Source organism: Miniopterus natalensis, chromosome 19 (genome assembly GCF_054644295.1).
Source record: "Miniopterus natalensis isolate mMinNat1 chromosome 19, mMinNat1.hap1, whole genome shotgun sequence".
Taxonomy (NCBI): Eukaryota; Metazoa; Chordata; class Mammalia; order Chiroptera; family Miniopteridae; genus Miniopterus; species Miniopterus natalensis.
Genome location: NC_142099.1, coordinates 37,021,304 through 37,037,452, shown reverse-complemented (window position 1 = coordinate 37,037,452; position 16,149 = coordinate 37,021,304). Strand labels below are relative to the sequence as shown.

Below are 16,149 nucleotides of genomic sequence, written 5' to 3'. Positions count from 1 at the left end.
CGCGGGGAGGTCGCGCATGCGCGGACTGTCCTTCAGGCGCGTGGAGAGAGTCGCGCATGTGCAGAGCCCAGACGGGAAAAACCGAGCGCAGAGGTGACCGGCAGGTTGAGGGCGCTTTAGCTACTGAGGCGCCGCCGGGGCCGAGAGGCGCGTGCGCAGAACGCCCGAAGAGGTGGGGCTCCTCCAAGAGGGCGGCCTCGCGCGCCCCCTGTCGCGCGCCCGGGGACTGGAAAGCGCGGGAGGGGCGGGGAGGAGGGGGCGGTGTGGAAGGCGGGCGGGGGGAGGGGAACCGGAGCGAGGGAGGGCTTATCGACCCGGCGATTTTGGTTAAAATATTCAAAATGGCGGACGGAGGAGCAGCGAGTCAAGATGAGAGTTCAGCCGCGGCGGCAGCAGCAGCAGGTAATCATTACGGCATTTTACATATTCATATTCATACTCGAGCCCGGCTGCCGCGGCCCCCCCGCGACTTAGCATAATTTATTAGTACTCAGGATTATTATAATTAACGGCGGGGAGCTGGGGGGCCGGGGAGCGCCGAGCCCCCGCCGGGCGCCGAGCGGAGGGGGAGAGAGGCTCGGAGGAGCCGGGCGGAGGGGGACCCAGGGCACCGGGGGCTCCGGCCCGGTCCGCCGGCTGCCCGGCCCGCCCTCCGCCGGCGCCGCCGCCGCCGGCCCGAGCCCGAGCGGGTCCGCGGCGGGGCCGTGGCCGAGGAGGACAATGAAGACGTTTTACATATTCATAGCGGCGGGCGGCCCGGCCGGCCGGGCGGGGGGGGCGTGGAGGACGGGCGGCGGCGGCACAATGCCCGGAGGCGGCGGGCCCCGGGCGTCCCCGGCGGCCGAACCCGAGCACGCGGGGTCCCCGGAGCGGCGCGGCGCGGCGCAGCGGGGCGGAGCGGGCGGGGCGGCGGGGGGCGTCCGCAGAGAGCGCCCGCCGCCGCCCGGGGCCCTGGGGGTCTGGCCGGGGTCACGGCCGCGGCCCCTCACCGCGCCCGCTCGTTCCCCGGGGGCCGGACAGACCCGAGCAGGCCTCCGCTCCGGGTGCGCAGGGCGGCGGGTGGGCGCCACTTCGCGCCCTGGGACGACCCTCGGGAAGTCCCCTCAGAGAGCATGTTCTCGGGCCGCCGCATGTGCTCGGGCCGGCGGTCAGCAGCCCCGTGGGTCTCTGTCGGGCGCAGTCCCCGGGAAGCGGGGTGGGAGGCGCCGGCGCGGGGTGGCCCCCGCGCCCCTCCCTGACCGCGCTGCGGGCCGGCACCGGGCCCGGCGCCCCCGGAGCGCCCCCAGGTTCCCGGAGCGCGGCGGTGAGGCTGGCCGGCCCTGGGACCCCCGCCTGACAAGTTGCTAATCCCCCGGTCTCCCTCCGGTGGGGAGTGGGGAGGCGGGGATCCCCGCCCCGGTCCGCGGCCGCGTCTGCTCGCCGGGGGCTGGGTCCTCCCAGCTCGCCGCTGCGCGGATCCTCTCTCATTTGAATAATGTCTAATTCGGGGAGGTTTATATTATTGAAATGGCCGCCTGGCTTTCCCCGCCTCTCATGTTTAGTAATTCAGACCTTTAATAACAGCCACTCACAGCCCAACGCCGTGTTTATATTTTACATTCGCCCCATGTGCTTTTGTGGTTCGATATGATTCTTTTTTTTTTTTTTTCCTTGGCAATCCACAGGGCTCTGAGATCAAACCCAGGCTGTGCCGGGAAGGGAAGGAGCGAGGCCTGGCTCCTCCTGCGGTTGCCTAGGCCTCATGTTCTCTGCCGCTTGATTTATTTACTAATAACCAAAATGACTCCCCCCACTCAGTCCTCACGCACCCCCTCCTCCGCGGGCACAGCTGACCCTCCTGGGGCCTCACCAGCGTTACAACAGCGCCGAGCAGAGCAGAGCATCAACTCTGCTTTGTTTTGTTTTGTTTTAAAAAGACTTTCTCATAGTGTGCAGTAATATTGGGCTTAAGGGGGGAGACTGTCCTATTTTCAGAGGCTAAATGAAGCTTATTTGGTTTTCACTTTGTTTTGGTGATAGATACCCCCTGTCCCCTGGCTCCTATCCCCAAATTAAACACTTGCTAGCATTGTAAATGGGGGTCTGCAGGATTTCTAAAACCATTTTTTTTTTTCCCCAGTTGTGGAATAGCTAAGTATTTAAGAAATCCCAATTGACAGCACTTTAAGAACTCCTCAGGGCTGCGCTCCCTTTTCAACCTCTTTATTGGAATTTTAAATGGGGCTGATACTAATTCTGTGCTGTCACTGTCACAGACTTGCTTATTTTAATTGGAGCACTCCTGAAAAGAGAAATGGGGTTCTGCTTTCTTTGAGTGTTTGTGTCATGGTTAAATGAGTGAAAATGGAGGAATAAACACTGGCATTGTGTCCACCCTGATCTCGGAACTTACTCCCTTTCCAGCCCACCCGCCCCTCTTCTTTAAGTTGTCAGAATTGATTTTAAGTTCTATGTAGATTTAGGACAGTTGGCCAGTGAAAGGCAGATTAACTTGGGCTATGTACAAGAAACAGTGATTTTGATATTTGGTTTTCCACTTGAAGTTTTCTTTCCATTTTTGTGTGTGTAGTATTAGTGTTTTAAAATCATGGTGTTGCTCCTTATGGTGTGTTTTTCTCCAAGGAAAGTATCAGAAGTATTTTAACACTGATGTGTTAAATCTCTGAAATTATGTTAAGGCACTTTAGGGTCAGTTGCTAGCTACACATTTTGTGAGACTTTGGTCTTCAGTTTAATTTGTAACAAAATTCTACATTTAATGGGGCAATTTCAAATAACTAATTCTCACCATTTTTCTTCTTTAACCTCCAGTAGACAGGCCCCAAAATGCAGCAGGGGGGAAAAAAATCTGTAGCTTCCACGAGAATATTCAGGTGAATGACTGCTTCAGAGACCTGAAGCGTGAGGTCAGGTGGACAAAAAGCAGGAATATGATTTTTTTCCTTAAATAGCATATGTTTTTGCACCCGATTGCCAAGATGTGGTCAAACTGATGATGTCATTGGACAGAGGACAAGGTGCAGTTAATTTGATTTATTGTCCTGAGGTGAAGTGTAGCAGCGAAACCTTCTCATAGGGAAACCATTTATCTTGGGACAGTTTCCTTTATAGCTGCAATTTAACCACCACCGAGGCTGTAGGTATTTTATCTGCGAGGAAGAAATGGACATTGCATTTTACAAACAAAATTTCACCAGTACAATTTCTGTAATGCAGAAAAGGCTGAGTATTATGAAGTGGCCTTTTGTATTCTGGTTGGCTTTCCATGCTATTGTAAAAATTCATTTCCTCAGATTCTCAAATAGAGACTATAGGCCTTAAATAAGTGTCATCCTTGAAATGATCCAGATGCATTCACATTTTAGATGGCTTCTTCCTGATCCCCCAAACTCCAATAAGTAAGTAGCTGTTTCCAGGCTAAAGGAGAGACTATGTGTGTGTCTTGTACCTATTTCCATGAATAAAGTGAAGTTGAAGAGAATGAGGGCTATCTGTTCTTCTAGGTTGAAATTATGGTGTTTAAAATAAGGTAGAATACTTACAGGAAAGCATGTGCTTTGCAAACGGTTTTTAAAAATATAATTGGGAATTCTTTTTCAGTTTGTCTTAGTTTTGACAAGTTTGTGCATTTTATTTTGATTGATTAGTGATTTTTAAAATTGTTCCATGGTGAGGTAGTGATTTTGCTTATAATTTTTGACATCTGAGTAAGTTTTCCTGTTAGACATTTTTTTATCCAACTCATTTATCTTAGTGATGATTAAAATGCCCGGAGAATGTGGTGGCATTGCTTGTGAGCCAAGCTTGATGTATGGAGTATTTTATGTTACTTTTGAGCCTCCAGAAGTTGTACCCTGCCTGTCTGCTTTTGCATCTGTCAGGCTTCCCACAAATTTTCAGAAAACTCATTGTCACTTTCTTCTTATCTTGCCCCGCCTGTTAATTACAATGGTGTTTTTGAATTTAGGTCCTGAAAATTCATGTCACAGCTCACGAAATGTTTTTAATTTTTAAAAGGACCAGTCTACTTGTAAGCTATTATTGTACAAGTAATTTTTAACCTCTCCCCCAAACTAATTTCTTTTTTTTTTTGGTCATTTTGTCCTTGTCAAAAATCCCACTAGTCAGGGGAAATACAAAAAGCTATTGCTATTCAGGTTTAAATGGTGTGGTATTCTGCCATATTTTTAATTTACTGTTCTCTGCATCGTAGGCAGTATAAAGCAGCAGAAATAAAATGTCTCATTGTTGCCTAGGTTGAAGTCATTGTTAATCTGTTATCTACCTGGTCAGTGCATTCTGAGATAAGTGTAGGGCTCAGAATGTTAAATTGCTCTTATCGTAAGCAGGTGGCTCTAAAATCACAGAACTGGACATTTAAATATTATCTTTCATAAGTGTTTTCCATTCAAAATGAAATATTTAAAGTTTCTTGAATCTGTATTACTTGATTTTGAATTTAGTTGTGTTTTTAAAATTGGTCACTCACTTTCATGAGTATCTGTTTCCTTTGTACGAGGAAGACTATAATATTATGTAGTGATGACTGCCTTATTGTTATATTATTTTTGTTTTGTATTTAATATTGAAAATGTACAGCCCCAGTCTTCGCATACTAGCCTTCTTTGGGGCACTATTAAAATTAATTTTCTTTTAAAACTGTTGTGTGACTGTCTTTAATTTGCTTTTATCTGACAGTATTGGTTTGGTTACACAGTTCTTGTAATTCATAGAGACTGTGAAGCCTCATTTTAAGCGGGGATGTGTTTTCCTAATGGAAGTGATTGCATTTAGAACTATTCAAGTAATTACTGTTTACAGAACAGAGCAAGTCACAGACAAAACAAGCCCCTTTTCGGTCACCCTGTTCTTGTTGTTGTTGCCTCCTCTAATGTTAAATGCCTGGGCAGACATGCTTACTATGTATTTCTCTGGGGAAATCTAATATTGGGCCTTAGTGTGTGGACTGGATAGTTCCACGTCTGCCTTCCTTGAGTTTCTGCATCCCTCCTGGCTGAAGTCTTTCCTCTTCTTCCTTTTAAGGATGTTCTTTGGGCCAAAATTTTCCTTTATTCTTATCTTTTTGTGTTGCTTAAATAAGATTAATATCTTTTGGAGTGGAATCAGGTTGAACGAGGTAATAATTACGGTTCACAGAGAATAGCAGTTTCCTTCTCCATCTTTTGCCAGACGGTTTTGCACATTATTGACATTTTGTGAATAAAGATAATTTGAATAGCTTTGTAGATTTATATTTCTTCTTAGGAACAAATCGGTGTTATTTTGTACTGACATCTTTCTGACTGTGTCTAAGCTGGCAGTGAGCCCTTGTAAACTCTTTCAGCAGTAATAGCAGTGGGACCAAAAATAGCACAAGCAGAGCCATGGCCTGACTTACTGGTCCATTTTCAGGATATTTCAAGTTGGAATATGAGAATTGTCTTGAGCTTCAGAACCTCTGATTGAAGAAGCTCTTTATGTATCATGCTCATAGTTTATAGAGCTGTGTGTGTTTACTACAGGAAGTTAATTTATTGAGTTAACTTATATGGTGTCTTGTTTGTACTCAGTGACTGATACAGCTTCTTTGTTTTCTCTTTTTAATTTTTTCCAGTTAAACAAACTTAGGTTTTCAGTGTTGCCTAGATTTTGCTGACAGGACCAATAAAGAGCAAACGAAGAATAAGCAAGCCTCTCTGTTTATCAGATTATTTTTTCAAGTACTGTCCAGGAATCTAGGTATTCATCCAGAAAAGGATACATAATATTAATTTTTTTAAAAGACGGTGCGAAAAGCACAAAACTAAGCTCAATATGAGTATTAATTGTAGTAGCTTTACACAGCCTGCAACATTGAAAGTCAGTGCAAGTACAGTTTGTCACGTGATTTATTTCCTAATTCTCTGTGTCACTTGGTTTTTATGTTGGAACCATAGCAATAATGTATAAGTAAAATAATAGGTCACCTTAAGTAATGGAGTTATGCTGACTGGCGTTGTAACCTACTGAGTGAATATACTTTTTGGAGAAAAGTGACTTCGCTGTTTTCTTGTCTTAGTACACTTATTTTAATAGTCTGTTTAATGAAGAAAAAGATGACCCCCTTTTTTTTTTTTTTTTTTTTTTTTGCTGATTCATACTGCAGCAAGTCTATTATAATCACTCTCTTAGAAATAGTTATTTGAAGTTCTTTGCTTACACAAAGTGCCTGCCATATACCTGGTCTTGTGCCTGTTATCTTTGGGGACAAGGGAATATAAGGCTCTGCTGTGGGACAGTTAGCAGGGAAGATTGAAAGACAGTGTTTGTAATTACATATTAAAATATGTAGCAGATAATAATGATCAGAGTAGAGATCAGGGTGTGTCCGAGTTTGTAGGAACCCACACATCCTAGAACCTTATAGCTGGAAGGTAATGTAGATGCACTGGCCCTAAGCCACAGCTAAGATGAGGAGATGTCACAGAGAGAGGGTCAGGGACTTGCCCATAGTCTGAACAGCTGAGTACAGATGAGAACACAAGACTTCTAACCGCCCAGTGTCCTCCCCAGTCTCTCCCTCCACCACGTTGCTGCTACTCAGACTTTCAGTGGAAGATGAGATTTTAAAGCTGAGCTTAAAAGGGCAAAAAGGCGTTAAAGGAGGGAGAAGGCAGGAGGTCATGTTCTAGATTGTGCTATGAAGGTGAAGAGGGAGGCATTTGTTCTGTGCTCAGGGACGCTAGGGAGGTTTTGAAGTAAAGAATCTTGTGATAAAAGTAATGTTTTAGGATTAACATGGTAGTGTGCAAGAGGGTTTGAAATAGGGAGAGACTGGATCCATGGAAACCAGTATAAAAAAATTGAGGTGTGTTGTTTGTTAACTGATTGCTTTAAGTGCTGTTAGAGATACAAACATAATAAGACAATTACCTGACCTCCAGAGGCTTTCCATCTGGTATGTAATGAACTAGATCATCCTGGATGAAGACAATGAGGATGCTGTGCATTTACACCACGGAATATGAACCTTGCTGGTCTTACAGTAGGAACTAGCTTATTTCTGACTACTGGTTTTGTTTTCAGTCTCTGGACACTGTCTACTTGACTTAGTTTTCTTTCCAAATCAAACTACAGTGTTTAGGCCAAATTACTAACCTGAAAGATTACATAGGGGATTGTGGTATGCATTTTTCCTAGCCTCATTCCCAGTTCCATTTTGTTTGGTGTTTCTTTTATTGCTTCCGCCTTAAACTCATGTTATTTCGTGTTTTATGTGGGCTACTTTATATCCTTTCTGGAGCAAGGCAGGTATAAAATAAAATTACCATAACTGTGACATAATGATAATGTCGGTGTTTTTATAGTACCTTAAAATTTATAGCAGCACTCTCATTTTTATTACCTCAGTTGGTCCTTTCAGGCAAGTATTATTATACCCATTTTATAGTTAAGTAAAATAAAGCCCAGATTAAGTGACTTTCCCAAAGTCATGTGCTTAATAAGCACTGACTGCTTGGGGAATAGCCAACACTTGGAAGTTAGTGATGACTTAGGCTATGTTCTGGAGAGTGGTGGGAGCCAGGCTGCGACTGTGAGGAGAGCTCTAATGCTGTGATGCTGGTGTAGGAGTTTGGATTTCATTTGCTAGGCAGTAGGGAGTTATTGAATTTTTTTGTTCTTGAGCTATGATCAAAGCCCTTAATTTAAAGTGTTTAGAAACTAAGTAGAGTCAAAGGGGAACAAGGTTTTGAACTTAGATGGTCAAGAGCAGCACCATGAACAGAAGTAGGGACACTGGAAGATGGAGCCATTTGGAGAATAGGCAGTGAATTCAGTGTTAGATATGTCATTTCCGATATGATTGGGTGGATCCTATTAGGTTATACGTTCACTGTGTGATAAACATAGAAATGTGAGGATTGAGATTTACGCTCATGCCACTGTGTGTAGACTGAGCATTGAGTCTGAACACTAAATCCTAGACATCTCATTTTGGCCTTGGCACTGACTTCTATGGCTGTCTCTTACAGCAGTGAGATGGTGATAATACCAGTGTCAGAGGGATGCTGTGAGAGTAACAAATGGAGAGCAGACGTATTTTAAAGTCCTGTGGTAGTTTTTCTTACAGGAGCACAAGAGTTACATCAGCTCTGTGTGCTGGAGAGAAGGAGCTTGAGCTCTCCAGTGCTTCTGGGCACTTGGCGGCAAGGTGTCCATTTCCAGGTGTGGTCAACACCTTGGGAGAGGGAACTACTCCCCTACCTCTTCTGAAACTTTTTACCAGGAGAGGGGAACGTCGGGCCCTCGACCCATATACAGCCTAGGAATCATTTGGTCTGGCCCTGCCAAGGCAACTGCAGGCTCAAAATTCAATAAATTCAATAAAAAATTCAATAAATTCAATAAATCTAGGAGCTTTATTCATAGCTAATTTTTAAATTGATAATTTTGTATGGCCCTCGAGTGATGTTATAAATATCCAAGTGGCCCTTGGCAGAAAAAAGGTTCCCCACTCCGTCTATACAGTGGAGCTGCTGTATTGTAGCAAACATAAACTGGCTGGTGATTTCAGGCCCTTCTGTGGTCTGCCCCCACCCCCATGTACCCCTGTCCCACCTCCACGCCTCCTATGCATTCTTATCTTTTACTACTTCCTTGAAGAGCATGACTGAACAGTTCCACCCAGGAAGTTCCCTTACAGGCCCACCACGAACATGGTGTTTCTTTGATCAGGTTTTAATTTTTTTAAAAATCTCCCTAAAACTGTGTTCAAGAGCTGTTCTGGGAGGGTGACTGTGTTTTATTCTGCTGCTTGCTCGGGCTTCTCTCCCTTCCCTCCACAGTCCCACCCAGGTTTGAGATACAAAACCTGAAAGCAAACCCTCTGTTCTGGTCAGGCTGGTGTTTGGGGTGCTCTGTGAGAACCTTGCTGACAAACTCATGCAGTCCCTCCCTTGGAATGTCGTGGTGGGTGGGGTGGCACAGTGCAAAGGGTACAGGAGACTGAGGACCTGGGTTCTAGACCACCAATTAGCTTTGTGACTTTGGAACAAGTTACTTCACCACTGATTTTTTTTCCTTTTTCTTTTGTATTTGTAAATAAGAGAGTTTTCAAACTCTTAAAAGCCGTTAGAATTATTTTTAAAATGAGTTTGAGGCAGCAGCTTACTGTATAAAAGGTAAGGGTGAAGCTGTTGTGATTGAGGTGGGCATGGGACAGGGAACTCACACTCCTCTACTTCGTTCCCTTAGGGGTCCTTAGGACTCTGCCACTGCACTAGGTGAAAACTTAGCCTATTTATCACAAGGGACCTACCTATCCATTATTCTAGTTCCACAAATAGCTCATCCAAGCCTGTGCTCCTGTGCTACTTCTTCTGAATTCAGCAAATTCAGCACTTCATTATGCACAGTCTTATTTTTTTCTCTAATTTAGTTTATATAAGTAATTCTTGTCTCCTCCTAAGAGCCTTGAGAGCAGAAACTCATTGCCAGGGACAGAGTAGATATTTAGCAAATGGTACTGATTGATTAAACTAGGGGTTCTTGATCTTTGCTGCCATAAGAATCACCCATGAAACTTTTTTTAAAATTGATTTTTAGAGAGAGTAAGGGGGTGGAGGGAGAGAGGGAGGGAGAGGTTGATTTGTTGTTCCACTTATTTATGCATTCATTGGTTGATTCTTGTATGTGCCCTGTCTGGGGATCAAACCAACAACCTTGGCTTATCGGGATGACACTCTAATCAACTGAGCTACCTGGCCAGGGCACCCATGGAAATTTTTCAACATGTGAAGGCCCAGGTCTTCCCTCTTGAGTTTTTCCTACAGTAGTCTACCTGTAGTTTAAAAAGCTTTGCAACTCATTTGGTAACATTGAATGAGTACTTGTTGCATTTCAAGATTATTGCTTAGAATCTCTTGAGTGGTTCTTGGTGCACAAAAAAGGCTCTGTAGTGGAAGGAACAGAACTGGAACCCTGGGTCCTTATTCTGTTTGTAGTTCTGTCTAGCTTTCTGTGCTGAACAAATCACTTAATTTTTCTGGCCCATAGGGTTTTTATAGATAAGTTGTGGATTATTGTCATTCATTTTCCCTTCTTTTCAAGCTGTGGAATTCTTCAGAAACATCTCTTAGGTGAAGACCAGTAAACAGCAGAGCCCTTGAGTAGGTTGGCTTTCATTTGATACCATTTTAACAGACATATTAAGACTATAAAACATTATAGGCTTCATCCTGTCTTAGCAACAGAGCTGACATGACTCTCTGGAAAGGTGGTATTTAGATTTTAGGCTTGAAATATCTTATTAGAATGTGAATGAACAAGGACAGTAAGCATATCAAGAACTGTAGTCGTTGTCAATGGGAGCATGAACTGGACTGAAATTAACTATCCAGCCTGGTCCTTCTGCATTCACTGGAGTGTTTGGAAAGGGCTCCCCGAGGAAGTGGTATGCCCAGAGACAGGAAGGATGCTCCAAGCTAATCGCCCAAAGCTGGAGTAGGGAGTGGAGCTGAAAGTGTTCTAGGCAAATGGAATGATACATATATAATTCTTGAAACTAGTGAAAACACTGCACTTTCAAGGAACTGAAGTTTGGCTTGGCTGGTCCAGGAAGAGCAGGATTTAGCTGAAGAGTTGAAGATGATTTTCAAGACCTTGTCCTTTTCAGTGGCCAAATACACAGGCAATATTTGGAGGAGATTCCACACCTTCCAACCAATGTATTCATTTTTAGTGACAGCAGTAATAAACAGCATTCACTGAGTCTTTTGTCTAGTTAATGCACTAACTGCTTTACAGCATTTTCGTATTAATCTTCACAATGACCCCATGAGGTGTATGCAGTTGTCACCTTCACCTTCCAGGTGAGAAAACTGCCCTGTCAAGAGACTGAGTGCATACCTAGGTCTCCGACCTATCTTGGTCATGGAAGTAGGCAATCAAGAGAATCGTCATGCTCTTAACCACTAACTGCTACTTCAACGCCAATTGTATGAATTTAGCACCAATTGTTTCTGAGTTTGTCCTTAGTGCTCTTACATGGACACTTGCTTACAGATCTAACGCTAGCCTAGCTTTCAGCCATCTCCAGAGGTTGATTATAAAAATATTTTGAAGCTGTTTGTATGCAGATTGGTGATCCTGGTACCCATAAATCCTGAGCCTTTTGGATTCCTCTGAAGAATTGTATTTTAAACGGAAGCAATTTGCAGATGCTAACATCCAGATAATTTTCATTTGGGGTATCATACTTTTTCGTGACCCACTTGGCTAGAAAGGAAATTAGGCCTTATTGTGGTGACATATTTTTATTAACATGTGTTTACAGTATTTTAATGTTCCTCAAATGAGTTGTGACTTAAAATTTATGTACAGGCAGATACCATTGCTTTGTTTCCACCCCTTTCTCCTACCAAGCTTTTATCAAATGGGAGTGTAGCTTTCAGTTGAGGCCACAGGACAGTTGATTGTGTTTCTGATGAGAAGTTAGTCATTCATGGTACTGGTGCTCCCAGTTCTAACAGCCTGTTTAATCACACCCCGAATCACCTTTAGTTGCTAGGCTGTCTGTGCCTGAAACAGTTTTCTTTACACTACCTTGCTGAGTAGCTCCCATCCCCACGCTTCCTCATGCAGTCAGCAAGAATGCTGTTTTGGTGGACTGTAATATACGTATAGTTGTAGGCCAATCACTGTTAGTGTGCCAGTCACTGTTGGTGAAACATCTGATGTTAGGGGAGATATGGAGATGGATGAACCATTTTGAGCATTGCTGGAAGAAATGGTGTGATTTCAGGGGATTAGACTAGTGTCCGAGCCATTCCAGCCCCTGCTGCTGGGGCCACAGCTTCATAGTGTAACTACACAGGGCTGTAAGGAGCAGTGTGCTGCTGGCTCTGTTTCTGAGCCCTTTCCTGGAACGCCCTCCTGCGTGTATGCACACACCTGCAGTGTGCCGCGCCTGTGTCCACGTCACACGCCTCGTGAACGTGCACACCATTTAGAGGGTTCACAGTGTACAGCCTGTTATATAACCTGCCCCCCCCCCCCATGTTTTTTGCATGGCTCCTTATTTAGTATTTATCCAAGTAAATAAGCAGTCCTTTTTATTTGCTAGGTAGAATCTCTGGGTAATTTTAAGGCTGGCTTTTTAAAAGGTCTCTGAACTTTATTCAGTTGAAATGACTACTGTTGGCGTAAAATAACAAATGATAAATTGATTGTGGAATTATTAGTCAGGGTGGTCACAGCTGACCACTGGTGACTCAGGTTAATCAGAGAGGCCCAGTGAAGTCAGCCAAGGGGCAATTTCCCCTTGTATTGTCCTATAAAACTGGAATATATTGACGTGTCTGCAGGTTTCAGTTCTTCAAAAACTAGCCTAACCTGCCTTTTTTACCTAACAGTCTTTCCCAACCTTCCACACCCTACCTCACCCTTTATAATGGGTTGCACAGTATTTTATTGTTTTGATGGGCCAACCTAATTACTTGATTTCTTTTGAGGTATGTTAGATTTTTTCCATAGTTATAAGTATCCATCAACATTTGAATTTTGTATATGTGGCCAGATTGCCCTTGAGAGAGGAACCATTCTATATTTTTATCTACAGTAGAGATTTTATCTGTGATATTTCATAGTGTCAGTTTACTTGAAGTCTTTTAAATGTTTGCTATGTTGATAAATGAAAAATACATCGTTTTCATTTTCATATTTTCACTATAAGTTGGGCATCTTACGAATTTTTTATTCTTATTCTGTATATTTTCCCAGTGTAATGTGATTTCTTTCTCTTACATTGCACTAATTCTGGCGCTTTCACAATACCATGGTTTTTGTGAAAATTTATAACATTAAATATTATTCTCTTTCCATGACTAACTTCTCCCTGCTCTCCCATATTATTAATTCCTTATGAATGAAAGTAGTGCCTGGGTCACCCCCTGGGAATTCTTACATATTCCCCACAAGCTCCTCTGTTTCTATGGATCCTCTGCAAGCATCTATCTTAGCACTCTTAATTATTGGTTAACTCGTTTCTCTTTTTCAGAGTAGCTTAGGGTCTTTGAGGGCAGGGACTACATTGTATCCCTTGCATTTAACACATGCTTGCTATGCCTTTGGTGCTCATCAAGTATTTATGGAGCGCTGTTTTGAGCCTCAGATTTTCTTCTATCCTTGCACCTCTAGAAGGACAGTGCACTGGTGTCCTTAAGAGCCAGGGGCCGTTGCACAATGGAAAAGGTGATGGCCTGTTTAATCGAAAATGACTATAAATTCTGTGTTCTCTTTCATAATATATTGGTATTTGTTTTATATACCAAATATTTAAAATTCTTCAACTTCGAGTAAAATTAACTTCCAGGGAGATGGAGCATGTTTTTCTTGTGACTGGGTCCTCTACAAGAGACCTTGGCGAATCGTCTCCCAATGAGAAGTAGAAGAGCACTGACTCAGGAGCCAGGCAGACCTGGGTGGGAGTCCTGGCCTTGCCACCTATTGGCAGTGGGCTTGTTCTTTAGCTCTCTGTAGTACTTTACAGAATAATCTACTTCATTTAATAAGTTTATTCATAGCAAATACTTATTGAATGCCTACAGTTTGCAAGGCCCTACTATGGTATGTTCTGAGTGTATGATTGGAGTGGGCACAATGCTTGTCCTTATGGTGTGGCCCATGTGCCAAGGTTCTCTTCCCTGGGACTGTGTACATTTGCCCTCCTTCCCCTGTACCTCACTTCCTGTCCACTTAGCAGAACTTCAACCACAGCCAGGTCTTGCTTATTTGGAATCAACTGGTGTGCGGACTAACCAGAGTTTAAAAGAAATGGTGTGTTTTTGAAAGAATAAAATGTGATCAGAAAAACATCACCTATTCTGAATGGTCTCTCATTGACCCTGCATGGTAACCATAGATGCTACATGCACCTTCCCCCTTGAGAGTCAGATGCTTTATTTGTAGCCATCTGTTAGCTGCTCATTCATAGAGAGGGGATCCCAGAGTCGGGGTGGGGACAGGTGAGCTGTGGCACTGTGGTCCTGTGGTCCTGGAGGGAGGAACCGAGCCTCACCCTTGCACAAAAACGTTGCTTTTAGCAGAGGGGAACTAGAGTACGCTTACTTTTTTGCTCTGCCTGCTCTTAAGACATTTTAATTTTCTATTCCAATATGTGGGAGGGAGGGGAAGGTGATGTGTGTTGGGCGATCTGGAGTGTATTTACCACTTACGGACTTGGAACTGACAGGACTCCACCCCAACCTCCTCAGTGCTGTGGAACTGGGTCTAAGCTCCCAGCAAGCTGGGGCTCTGGAGCACGGGGAGCAAGACATTAGGAAGCTGACAATTCTGAGTGGAGGTGGCTCAACAGTGTTATGTGTGATCCAGGGTTGACATACAGCAGTGACAACATTGGAAGACCTTGGTGCCTAGGAAAGATGACAGCGACTTTGAAGGTAAGAAGCTGTCTAGCAAGAGTATGATCTGCCTGTGCAGGCTGTGGAGTTGAAGCACCCACCTAGATCATGCTGGCCGTCCAGAAAGCTAGAGGGCAGCAGGCATGCTGCAAGGCATAGAGGTTTCTCTAATATGGGGTGGGGCTCAGATAAGAAACAGGTTAATAACAACCTGTTTGTTTGTTTTTCCAGGTACTACCGTTTTGGCCATTTTTATGGAGCAGTTTTTATGTTTTCTTTATCACCTGTGACTGTTATTTTTATCATGTTGAGTGGAATAATAAATATTTCTAAATATTATGTATGACTTAAGCCACATAATTGGTTTGAGTCTACACAGTCATTTTTTTGCTACCATATGTCCAATTCTATAAATAAATACAAATTCCTTAGGAAATTCTCTGCTCTTGCCTCTTCTTTTCCCTTCCATTTCCCCAGTCCATTGAGAGTTGAGTGGTTTTTACATTTAAATCCATACATCATATTCTTGAAATTCTTTCTCTCCCTTTTCTTCTCAATGTGACTTTTTTCCAGACTCTTTAAATTTAAAAAGAAAATTTTTCTTATAATGCATTAATGCAAATTTTATTCGTTTGTTTCATTTTGTCCCAAATATAAGGTGGTTTATAAGGATTAATAAACTATATCAAGAAATGCAAAACAAGTATGTAAAATAAAAGAACCTGATAAGAGATCTCTGATATTTGTTCTCAGTGGGCACAAATGTGTCTAAGCTTCATAGTAGGTGGTGCAAAAGAGAAACCTAGTCAATTTATGGCATAATATTGGAAAGTAAGCAGACTTTTCTTTTAAGAAAAGCACAATTTCTGATTCTAAGACCAGAAGGAAATTTCTCCTCGGAGGCCTTGTAGACAGGGCCCCATGTGATGGAATGGACAGTGGCCTCCTCCCAGTAGTCCTGCTGTGGATGCACCAGCCAAGGTCACAGTGCCCCCTCCTAGGCCAACAAGTGCCGAGCACCTTCCATAAAGGGCATTATGGGGTGGGGAGGTGAGTGCCATTCAAAACAGTCTTCCTTCAGAGGGGAGGAGATTTTGGAAAAATTCGAAGGATGGAGATCTTCTATGCATATTCTTTCTCAGCTTTTTATAGATTATAAGCTCCACAAGGACAGGAATTATATCTGCTGTGTCCACACTAGTACAGGGTTGCTGGCTCAGCATAGGCTATTACTTTTTTCCAGAATAAAGATTGGGCTGCACTGGGTTTGAAATTACATTTGTTGGTTGTCATTGAAGGTAGAGAAGGTGGTCGTGTTGTACAGGAAGACCAGTGGGTACTCAGGTGGCACCTGAAAGGTACCACTACCTTGGCAGCTCAGGGCAGGCCTGGTTCTCAGAAACTTGATTTCGTTGCCATACCTGCTGGTAATTGAGAACAGGACTGGCAGACAGAAGCAACACCTGCTTGTGTTAACCTGCACACCTGTTAATGGGAAACGAAAGTGTGAAGTGGTAGAGTGCTTTCCACTGGGCAGTACCTTACCTTGCTTCAGGAGAAGCCAAGCTAGAATTAGAGTTGTTGCTTCATGATCTTCTTTGGTCAGGGCCAAGGAAGTGGGTCAGTCAGGCTCATGATCAGAACATACCTTGTCTGCTGCTAGGGTGATTTGCCCTGAGCAGTGCTGGGCACATCCTGAACATTTTCTTCTCTGGACTTACCTTTCCTATTCTTAGCCCAGGCACACTGT

At 43.7% G+C, this 16,149-nt stretch overlaps 1 protein-coding gene across 1 annotated transcript in view; it reads left to right on the top strand.

Annotated features, from left to right (window-relative positions):
- Positions 1-328: 328 nt before the first annotated feature.
- POU2F1 (POU class 2 homeobox 1) overlaps positions 329-16,149 on the top strand; it is a 109,586-nt gene continuing 93,765 nt past the window's right edge. Inside the window, exon 1 of the mRNA XM_087827822.1 lies at positions 329-402. Within this exon, the coding sequence (XP_087683948.1) occupies positions 342-402 (61 nt within the window). The 5' untranslated portion in view covers positions 329-341. The remainder of the gene's footprint in view (positions 403-16,149) is intronic.